Source organism: Pollicipes pollicipes, unplaced genomic scaffold, assembly GCF_011947565.3.
Source record: "Pollicipes pollicipes isolate AB1234 unplaced genomic scaffold, Ppol_2.1 Scaffold_7261;HRSCAF=8764_pilon_pilon_pilon, whole genome shotgun sequence".
NCBI classification, from domain to species: domain Eukaryota; kingdom Metazoa; phylum Arthropoda; class Thecostraca; order Pollicipedomorpha; family Pollicipedidae; genus Pollicipes; species Pollicipes pollicipes.
In genome coordinates this window covers 34,304,686-34,315,542 of record NW_023597054.1, presented here as the reverse complement: position 1 = coordinate 34,315,542, position 10,857 = coordinate 34,304,686, and the positions used below count along the sequence as shown (strand labels likewise).

Sequence of the window (10,857 nt, the reverse complement as noted above, 5' to 3'; positions counted from 1 at the left end):
CGCCGGGCAGCAGCCAATCAAACCACATCCGCGCAGAGCAGCACCCTCGCATCAAAGTCCAATCAGGCCAGGCGAGGACCTAATTTTGCAATAACGACTGAGAACCGCGCATGGACGCTCCACAACTAAACACCGCGGCGCGGGATGCTGTGCGATGGCCAGTTGTTTTGCCTGTCTGCAAATGCACGTTACTGTTTAGCCGTGCTGACACGCTATTTGAAAGCCGTTTTTGATCAGGCCCCTGACGTGTCGCACCCAGAAGATGCACGCAAACAAAGAACGGCCAGAGATCAGCCAATGGCGCAGTGTTTACCACCCCGACAGATACGGGCGAGTCACCCTAGATTAGTGACCGGGGGCGAGCATATCGAGTGTGGTACCTTGCATTGGTCAGCTTTCGACCGGAGTCCTATCTCTCCGTCGGCTTTCGTCCCTGGAGGAAACAGGTAGGTAAGGTACTTGCTTAGATGTGTGATAATTTTACTGTTATGTGACTGCTTGCATGGGGGTGAGCAGTAGTGTCTGTGATCCCATACGGTACGGTGGCACGACTAGGTTGTTGTACAGCTAAATAATAAATTCAGGCCACAGGGTGGTGTTACGTTTTATCTTGGAATCTGACTCCCTGTAAAATACGCACGTCTTATTCACCCACACAGTGCCCTCGAAGCAGGCCTTGCACGCCGCATGTGACGCAAAACACGTATTTATTCCTTGGTTTGTTGTGCCTTTGGGAGGGGGTTTAGTCTGCTATGCTGTGGATATTTCAAGCGGTTGAAGCGACCAGCCCTCATTCAGCGTTTGGCTCGCGCCTGGATAACAGCTGACCATCAAAGGAATCCCTTCCTCAAAGCACAGTTGGCCGCTCGCGCCCGCGTCGGTTTGGCTTGTGAGTCAGAAATAGCCATCTGCTTTCGGATGTGGGTCACGATATTTCATCATTTGCCGAATATGTACGATTTGATCTGCATGCCTTGTTTTATTTTGCGGCTCCAGGTGAGGGTCATGCGGGGCAAAGAGGCAGTTATTGGTGAAAATTCGTCACACATGTTTTTTATACTGCTTTCACTGCTGCTTGTATTTTGTGGAGAAGGAGCGGACATGATGTCTCAGGGTCAGAGGGCCCGCTGTCTGGGAATACTCAGCTGTAAGTTGAACTTGGACAGGGGCTCAGCGACGATTTGGGGATTCACATGTGAGTTGAAAGAGCTGGAGAGTTGGAACTCCCTGACTAGGTACGTTTCCACGCGCCTGAATTCAACAACACCCATATATCTCAAACATAGCGTACATGCCGTGTAAACGTGATGTCAACGTGGCCTTCACGATAAACTGTTTACAGAGTTGGTCAGCAGTTCCAGTGTTGACGTAACGGTGCTTGCGCTTCGTGACGTTTACTAAACCGAACACCGTGTTTTCCAAAGGGCCTGCGCAATTTCCACCGTTCCAGTTCCATTTAGCAACCACACTCAACGGATGGTAGTGGACGCAACGTTACAGAAGTGTGCATGACCGCACTGGTGATATGCCAAGTATATGACCGAACATGACCGCACTGGTGATACGCCAAGTATAGGACCGAACATGACCGCACTGGTGATACGCCACCTGACACGTGACCAGGGGCGCGGTTCCGCAAACTAAGCTACGTCGCTGAGCAAGTAGCACGCACAAACCTACCCTCAAATACGATGAAAACTTTTTTTTGCCCAAATTGACCAACTTCCGCCTGAGAGTTGCGTGGTTGGATTGAGGGGGGGGGGGGGGGGAGCGCGGCTAAAGGTCATCAACTGAATAGGAACACTATGCTGTCATAAAGCTGATAAACTATGTTACCCACAGTACTTGCCGAACTTTCTGTTTCAAGGTCAAGGAGTCGTTCATTTCACTGTCATCTCGGTGATGATTGATGTGCGGGATGACGGGCCAAACCGCAGACCGAAGAGGACCTTAATCTCAACTTATCAAATGTGGTAGCTTCAGCAGCCCAAACACATCCAGTCGCGCTTTTATAGGCCTATATCTTTTGACAGGCCTGTATCTTTTGATAAGTCTATGTCTTTTCACAAGTTCTGTATTCTTTGCATTTACGGATCGCGCCAACCTCGCAATTTTCGGATAGAAACAGCAAACATTTTTATAAATTGTGCTGCCATGTCTCCCTGGGTACTGAATTTGCACTGTTCCGTCGAGCAGCGTACTCTTGCAACATTGCAATACTAGTATTCCGCTTCTCCATTCCGTTGAAACAACGCGTTCGAATCAAAGCCAGCTCCGGCGACCATGGTATTAGTTGATTGGCTAACAGTAACGGAGAAGAAAGCGGACAGTTGTGGCTGACAACGGTGTGTAGGCCAAATGTGTGCATATTCTCGCGCACGATTGTGCGTGAACCATGAAGCGCCGTTGCCCAGATGTTGTTAAGGATGCGTGCCAGATTTCGGCCACTAGAGCGGACCAGACAGACCAGCGGCAGAGACGTGAGACCAGCTGCGCAATGCAGGCGAACGGACCGTTATCGAACCAGAAAGCGACCTCTCGGCACTTATCCTCAAAGCCTCCAAATCTGGCCTCAAATAAAGCAAATCACGCTACGGCATAAGCGAGACAGATCGAGCTATGATAACTACAAAGACTATCATACCAGATTATAGTGACTTATACACAACAAAGTATTATGGATTTTCCACTGTTTTTTGCCTGAGTCACCAAGAGCATACACAAAGCCAGATCAGCTCATCTCGACGATTAATATTACCACGCCTTGACAGGTCACTGCAGGAAGTGCACTCACGCCTGGTAAAGTAATGGGAGGAGGCCATTCCAATGCATTGGTTAAACTTGTAACCGTAAACAAACAATGTAGTGGCAACGGACTCCATCCGCTTATATTTAGGTAACAGCTCCATGGTGGTAACAATCACGTCTGATATTCTTTTTTCGTCCCGCGCCATGAAAGCCGTTTCGCCGGTTATCTGCCAGCTGCACGCAGTGCGAAGCCTGCCCTGCCCGCAGACCGGGTATTGCGCCATCTCGTCCAGACCAGCGTATGCGTGAAGCACTGGCCGCACCGCGGTCATCTTAGTTAGAAGGGTCGCGGGCTTGCTGTTGACCAGCGAGATTCCTCTTCTAACTTACCAGACCAGCATTAGTGATTTTTTCAGATTGACGTGTTTAAACATCTCTGTTTTGTACCTCCAGATCCAAAGATGCGCGCGTTTCTCCTGTTCGCCGTGCTGATCGGAGGTTCACTGGCCTGCCAGAACCGCTTGGAGACCCTAGTTCAAGAGGCCAGCGGTGGAGCACTGGTACGTGCAGATAGCGTTTGCTACTGGCCCTCTGCGCAACGGGTCGGACCGTTCCTCGTGAATAGCAGTTTATGCTGACTTTTCTGCGTACTGCGTGTATCTCCTGTATCAGGCCAAGTCAAGAGAAAAGCGGTTGTCCTTCTAGTGGGCTATGAGCGTCGCTAAAAGTGAATGGACCTGGAATCTTTCTCAAATGGTTAATGCACGCTGCACGAAATGGTTAACGATGACATTTCACAAAGTGGGAAGACCATAACACCCTTGCCCCCCCCCCAGACTCCTGTGTAAATTTAGTTATTCCCTCTGATTAACTCGATCCAGCTCCATATGCTACCCACCACAGCAGTGTCTCTTCTCGCTATCCATGGAGGGTGTCAGCAAAGCGCGCGCTTCGGGCAAACACAACCGTCCCACTGTGGCAGATCTGTCTACCGACGTACGAGACGAGTGCAACGCGCGGGTGGGCACGTTCAACTCCGTGCATGCGCCCCAGTACAAGAAAGTGATCAACAAGGCTCTGAAACTGGCTCTGCAGTACATGTCGATCGTAAGTGAACCACCCCTGCAGAAGAGGTGAGGGGGCACGTGTGGCCCGTGTTTGAACATCCGAGTGTTCGAAAAATGACGCAGAGAATCGCAAAGAATAGCACGTCAGACAGCAATGCTGAGTTAGCGTCTGACCGCCTCCGGCCGGCTGCACCTGTGTGTGACGAGCGTCCGCATCACCGTTTCCAGTCCAGCCACTTCGGCCGGGACACACCAACCACCGACTGGGCTTCCAAAAGCTCTTCAAGAGTGCCTCGGACGAGCGCTTCGAACAGGCCGTGTCGATGATCAAGTACGTGGTCAAGCGCGGAGGCACCATGCACCAAGCCCTCAATGTTAAGGTAAGGGTACCAATCGAGACCGGTATTACATCAGTTTTTGAACCTCGTGCTCATTTGGTGCCGGGATTGTAGCTCAGCACGCCAATCAGACAACACAGTTGCCAACGGCATCGTTCTCGCTCCTGGGTGTATTCATTTCTGGAAAACACTTAAAAATCATATTTGCCCAGAACAGTAAAGCCAATCACGCATTATTTAAAAGACGCGCCTTTACAAGTCCGCGTGCCGCCTGCGTGACCGTTCTACGGCCTGCGTCGTGTGATGTTCCCGTTCATCTGTCTGGCGTGGGGCGACGAGGCGTCGGCTGCCATGTCCGCCCCGCCCCGCAGCTGCCGACGACTGGCCTGTACAACCCGCTGCCGCTGCCCTCCCTCGGCCTGGCCCTGACCGACGCCAAGGACATGTACGAGGAGCAGGCGCGCCTGCACCGCGGCGCCCTCTGCCTGACGGCCACCGCCGGCGGCATCGCTGAAGCCGGCTGCGCGCTCGACGCCGATGTGAGTTCGCAGTCGGACACGGAGCACACCAGTGCGTCACGGGAACACATGTCACGGCGCTGTACGCAAACTACGGGCAGTATATGTAAGGTGGATTTACCATGGTCAAGACGAGAGGGATACGCGCCATCACCACGTGGTATATCCGAGACCACTGTGACGCTATCTTTCAAGGCACTTGTTTTCACGGAAAGCCTCCGTCTTTCTCTTTTGATTGGCAATCTGTGGTGAGTTCGCGCAACGAATCTGTGCAGAATGACAGAACGCAATTTCGGAACTTGCTTGGAAGGACGACGTAATTTTTAAATACGTACAGGCGTAACTTTCAAGTTCAAACGTAGTTTTCAAGTTCAAACGAGGTCAATGACACATGGGGTCCTGTTCGACTTTACATTGATCCTCGATGACTGCGCTGGACCTGATTCAGAACACGACATTGCTATCATTTTACTTAAAAAACGCCATTCTAAGTAAATGCAGGTGGTCATTTCCCGCCTTTGCCTTCCCAGGCATTAGAGAAGACCTGACCTGAAGGTCACTGACTGATCTGACCTGAATGGGTCACTCACACATCACTGGATCCCGCTGTTGTTTTTGTCTTGGTTCTAGCTCTATTTGGGACCCAGCGGTGAGAGAAGGTCGATCCGACATGAGTGAAAATGGCTCCCGTCTCGCGAGGGTTAACGCAACATAGCTACTGCTGTGGTCGGGTGACTGGTCCTCCGATTTTCGCTGTCCCGAGGACGCGGTGAACGTTGCAAGCACCGTGATCGTGACCGCATCAGACTGAAGGTCATATTGAGAGCTGAGCGATTGCATGATCTGACTTGACACTTGATTAACACGCATGTGTTTGACTGCAGGACGATCAGCTCTAGCAATGCATAACGGGCTCCAATTTGCTCTAGCCGACTGTTTCGCTTTAGTCCCAGTTGCAGCTATGAGTATCTACCTTGGGCTGCTAATGACGGGGAGGTACTTAATTTCCCTACGGGTTCACTAATGCGAGGTTAGGACTTACTCAAGTTCATAACTTTGGGATGACAGGTAAGCTTTATTCGTCCCACGCCTTCATTCCTCGTACGATAAATGATGAGTTGATGGTGCCTCGTTTGAGCCGATGGATTCATCACGGCGCCGCTCTGACACCAGCCAACCATTGCAGCTGGCTCACCAGGCTCAGGACGCCCTCGAGTCCGAGGTGGAGAGGGTCAGTGGCCTGGCGAGCAAGGCCAACCTTCTGGCGTCCATGTTCACCAGCGGCGAGCACAGCCTGGCCGAGCACCTGTTCGACCAGCAACTGCTGAAATAGTGCCACAGGTGGCAGCACCGTGAGCGCTACGGACACCCGGTGCCAGCGCAGTCGGTAGTAATCACGACAGAAGGTGGCGCTGTGAGACAGAAGGTGGCGCGCCGATGCCGGGCGCTTTTGTAATTGTGGCACGCACGTCTTTGCGCTATGTACAGAGTGAAGGAGAGTCAATACATCTAGTGCACTTACCGGACACGAGTCGTCGTTGATAACACTCATCAAGTTTTGGAATGGAACAGAAATATGCGTGTCACGCCATACGGGTAACCCGAGGGACCCCTCTACCAGCGTTTAACCAGTCACAGTAGCACTGCTGCGCAAGGATTCAAATTGTGCTGGGTCAGTTAGGCAACTCAGAGTCAGAGTCGACTACATTTATTTCAGACAACAGGAGCCAGATCTGGAGTCGACCCCAGCCTGTACAACTCAGGGAAGTCGGAGTCCGAATGACCTCTGTGTGGTATCAGTCAGAGTCGGAGCCGACTTGAGTGGGGCCTAAGTCTGTGGAGGAGATAACACGCTTTTTGTGCTTCGAAAAAACCCACACAAGACGTTTGTTTTTAGGATGAGGCTGCGAGGTCGCTAACACCAATGATATGTTCGTACATGCATACCTGGTTGAGCGGACGCGCCGATGACTCACTGGACTCAACTCCGATTCCGCGGATGTTTCACTGGACTCGAGTCAGATCCGCCGAAGCTTCACCAGACTCCGCTCCCGACTCCGACCCGCCACAACAATTCAAAGGAATCAATTTCGATGACTCAACGGATATTTGCTTGATTTCAGAGCAGGCTCAGACTGTATCCGAAGCTACCGGCAGGCTTCGTCGGTGTGCTTTCAACATCAGTACATTGCTGTGTGCGTGTCAGCAATTTCTGACGCATTGGATACTCACTTTGACAGTACAGCAACAGCACCGTCAAGCCAACGTTTTTTTGGCAAGGTTCTCCTTTTTCATCAAGGATCACCTGCATTTAGGACATCCCATGCGAGAAGGCACTCACCTATTGCTTTTTGCATGTGTACCTAATCTTCGGTCACGTGCAAGCGTGTGGAGATCGCCGTCATAAATAGGCCCACCGTGGCAAGCTGTAATGTACAGCTGACGTAGACAAGAAGCAGCGAGCTGGGGTCCTGGCCCTGTAGCCATGATGTTCTAAAACATTACGCCAGTGACCACGCTTGGTTCTAAAATTATCAGTGTTTCACGCGCCGCTTGCGAGTCACAAACTCATTCAGTTGCATAAGTCCCACTCTCACTACATCACTTCACCATACTGTTACTCTGGCTGAAAACTTCGCATTGAATTAGGAGAAACATGTGGCGAAGATAATTATTCATCCTTCCGACAAAACTGAACTTTGATCACTTGTGAACGCACTAACAGAGCTTGGGTCGTAGCTTAAATCGAAAGCATTCGTGATCTAAACGAAGCCTTTGCTGGAATCGTGTTAAAGCATGTATTCATATATACTGTGACACGCCAAAATGGCACACAGGATTCATGAGTGATCCTTCATCAGATGGTGAAATGCTATGGTCTGAAATTCAGCGGCATCGTGACGCCTGGTAGGATTGCACCCCGATCCTGGCCATGGACTTGCGTATTTCCCTTCCCATCCCCAGAATCAAGTACGATGTTATATGATTACTTGGTTGATCTCCAAGGCAAATTGGAAGTTCTTCAGGGTGCTTGCTTTAAGAAGCGTCGTTTTTTTTAACCGGTTCCCTTTTTCAACATGGTCGTTAATGTTCTTCAGAGACCAGATGTCATCCCATTATTCCAAGAAATAGCAACATCGGACCAGGTGCATTTTTTACGGACACTTGAAAACTATGGCAGTCGTGATTTACAAGAAACACTAATATCATCTAATGATATGCCGACCAATACATCGATACCACACCTGTACGCACGAGGCTCAATACCATTGACGGGCCAGCACGTACCCTTTCGAAAAAAGGTGCGTTATTGCATTCCAGCTATCGCAATCACGGCCCGGCAACGCTTTACCCGCTACTCGGTGCAGGGCTGACCAAGCTCAGGCACTTACAACGACCACGCACAAAGGACAAAGCACATTAAAAAGGTGAGGTAGGGCGAAAGTTGAGAACAAGCGGCACCATGAAAATGAAGCACCGACGTCAGTTATGTCATTTAGCGCTATCACTAGGGTCGACCGCGCGGCAAAGACGACACAGCGCTACCACCACCTGACGGGCCGCAGTGACCCGCGGCACTGAAGCGGGGCGTGACGTCACCGACAGCTGACGCGCGCCGCACGAGCTGCCCGCCTGCGGGCTAGTTGGGCACGCCGTCCTTCCGTGCAGCCTTGAGCGCGTCCACGTACCAGGTGAGCTCGCGCACCAGCTTCTCGGCGTTGCGCTCAATGCGCTCATTCTGCGGCTGCCCGTCGGCCGAGAAGTTCTGCGTCACCGTCGGCACGGTGAACTGGCACGGAATGCTCACCATGCCTAGCTCGCTGAAGTGGGCCCGGGCGAACGCCGCCGCCGCCCGCATCCCGCCGAACTGGCCTGCAGCGGGAGCCACAGGTCAGCACACACACTGCTGGACAGGTCAGAGTCAGGTCAGTCAGTGGCGGTCACGGTCACCAGTCAGGTGACCACACAACCACGCCGCCGAGCTAAGTTGAAGCTACTGGGCGGCGGCTTCGCGGCACGGCATCGGGCAGATTTCGGATACATCATTGAACAGGTCACCACGGGCGACGTGGAAACCTCACCCGCCATTCCGCTTCACAAACATTAGCGAAGACGCAAGCAGTATCCGTCCGCAGGCCAACAAGCCACGCTAAGCCGCTGAAAAGGGTGCAACTAAGGTCCGTGACTGCATCATAAGTCAGCTATATCTCTGTAAACGCCACTACCCGAACCCCGTAAGCTGGTCGTTATTCCGACGAAAAAGATGACCATATGTGGCACGACTCGCTCATGCTCGGGCTCATGTCCAGGCCGGTCACAGCTACACAGCAGCCAAGCTCTCACACAAGAGACCACCGCTGGGGCTGCCAACAGACGTGGTTTTCGGCTGGGTACTCTACAACCAAACCAATCCCACATCACACAAGAGCAAGTGACACTCCCACCAGGCGAGCCAGGACGCCGCGCAAGTCGGCAGCAGACCAGCCGCCTAATACGACGCACCCAAGGAGTAGCAGGCCATGCCGACGGGCCGGTGGCGGTAGGAGGCGGGCGGGAAGTGGTCCAGCATGTTGACCAGCGCCGGCGGCAGTGCGCAGTTGTACTCGGGCGTCACCACCACGAAGCCGTCCGCCGCCTTCAGTGTCTCATTGGCATCCCGCAGCCACTCGGGAGCCGCCGAAGCATCCGGCATGAAGTGCAGCGGCTGGCGCAGCATCTCGAACGGCATCTTCAGCGGGTCTGCGGAGCGCGGGACCCGCAGGGTGAAGCCAGCTGTGGCCACGTCGCATGTGACGGATGGAGTCACGTGAGCGGCGGACAGTGCCCTTACTGGACCACAACACTCAACTCGTCAGCAGCTCAGCGACGGTAGCCACTTTCACTGTCGTTAGGTGTCTGAACAAATGCAATTGGTAACGAACGACGCAGCGGCTTTCGTTAATGATTCGGGACTGGTGCACAGTGAAAGCGACAGTTGATTCCAGATTGGCAACCGAAAACGATATATGCGCCCTCACCCAGCCTGACCAGCACTATGTGAAGCCTTGCTAAGTAACCTACCGGCCCGACTTTTACCATAGTGCAAAGCGGATTATGAATAGCAAAGCGGATTATAAATACAGATCGAAGTGCCGATATGAACACGAGCACACAGCTTTATCATGACGGTCCATGCGATTGCGGATAGTCATGTGGCACTTAAGGCTGTGCACAGGTGGTCCAAGCCCCAAGCTGGAAGGTATGCGCACAGCTCACTTGCATATCTGTCGCGCGGTGCAACAGACGCGCATTCCCCATTCACGAGACAACGTTTCCAGACATAGCCACACTATCTGACGTACACGCCCACAGAACAATCCAGCCCAATTTTTCAAAGAAGACATATTGAACAGTGCACGGAAAACATGTTCTCCGTTGTCTATAAATCAACGTCAGAGCGAAAAGCACAGCCGGCACGTTGTCGTCTGGCCGCACAGCCTCACCGAAAACGGTCACATTGTGGTTCTTCTCCTTGAGGAGCTTGATGAGATGTGTGGCAACGCGTTCACCGTTCCTGCCCTCTCGAGTCGATCCCAGAAACAGCACCAGACGTGACATGACGACCTCCTGAAACACGAGGGCAGACGTACGGCCGTAGGACCCTTTTCAGCTCACGAGCAACTGGCAGAAGTACAGCCTGGGGGTGCGTGTGACGTATGTAGCTTATGGATGACCCGCACATCCCGGAGGGAGACATACAACCCAACACGACTAGTCCGGCCCATGTCCGCGCCGGTGGACAGGGCCGGTGAACGACTTACGTGTAGCGCATCCGCAATGTGAGACCGCTGACAAGATCGTGCTACGCATTACAGACAAATTTCCAAGATGTCCGCCTGCATAACCATTATCACTGAGCTTGCTCCACATGGTGTTCCACATGCTCCACATGCAACAACCTATCTTAAAGGGGCAGGCCTACATTTGAAAATATTGAGGCAAGCAGCACGTAACGTGTGAAGAACTCAACCGCGGCTTTTGATACGCTTTGATGTGAAAAAGACTCCACTAAATAACAAGCTTGCAACAGCAAACATTTATGGTCCTCGCTGCGTCATCGTTTAATTACATAAAGAAGCGTTTTTATGACATCATATTCGCTGCCCGGATTGCTCGGTCATCACAATCGCTCTAGCGGACGGGATG

The 10,857-nt window shown here is 52.3% G+C and overlaps 2 protein-coding genes across 2 annotated transcripts in view; one reads left to right on the top strand and one right to left on the bottom strand.

Annotated features, from left to right (window-relative positions):
• Positions 1-3,672: 3,672 nt before the first annotated feature.
• Positions 3,673-6,202, top strand: LOC119111332 (uncharacterized). Its single transcript, XM_037235146.1, has 4 exons — positions 3,673-3,855; positions 4,049-4,195; positions 4,525-4,692; positions 5,858-6,202. Exons 1-4 carry the CDS (start codon positions 3,673-3,675, stop codon positions 6,002-6,004), a joined length of 645 nt encoding a protein of 214 aa, XP_037091041.1. The 3' UTR covers positions 6,005-6,202.
• Positions 6,203-7,885: 1,683 nt separating this feature from the next.
• Positions 7,886-10,857, bottom strand: part of LOC119111331 (NADPH azoreductase-like) — a 4,859-nt gene continuing 1,887 nt past the window's right edge. Inside the window, exons 2-4 of the mRNA XM_037235145.1 lie at positions 10,155-10,278; positions 9,175-9,411; positions 7,886-8,544 (exon numbers count right to left, since the gene is read on the bottom strand). Of these exons, the coding sequence (XP_037091040.1) occupies positions 8,312-8,544; positions 9,175-9,411; positions 10,155-10,278 (594 nt within the window). The 3' untranslated portion in view covers positions 7,886-8,311. The remainder of the gene's footprint in view (positions 8,545-9,174; positions 9,412-10,154; positions 10,279-10,857) is intronic.

Excerpts from the sequence above, each read along its gene's own strand:
- LOC119111332 (XM_037235146.1), top strand. The coding sequence starts at position 3,673 with ATGGAGGGTGTCAGCAAAGCGCGCGCTTCGGGCAAACACAACCGTCCC. Across the intron at positions 3,856-4,048 it reads CTCTGCAGTACATGTCGATC|CCACTTCGGCCGGGACACAC; the intron begins GTAAGTGAACCA and ends TTTCCAGTCCAG. Across the intron at positions 4,196-4,524 it reads ACCAAGCCCTCAATGTTAAG|CTGCCGACGACTGGCCTGTA; the intron begins GTAAGGGTACCA and ends CCCGCCCCGCAG.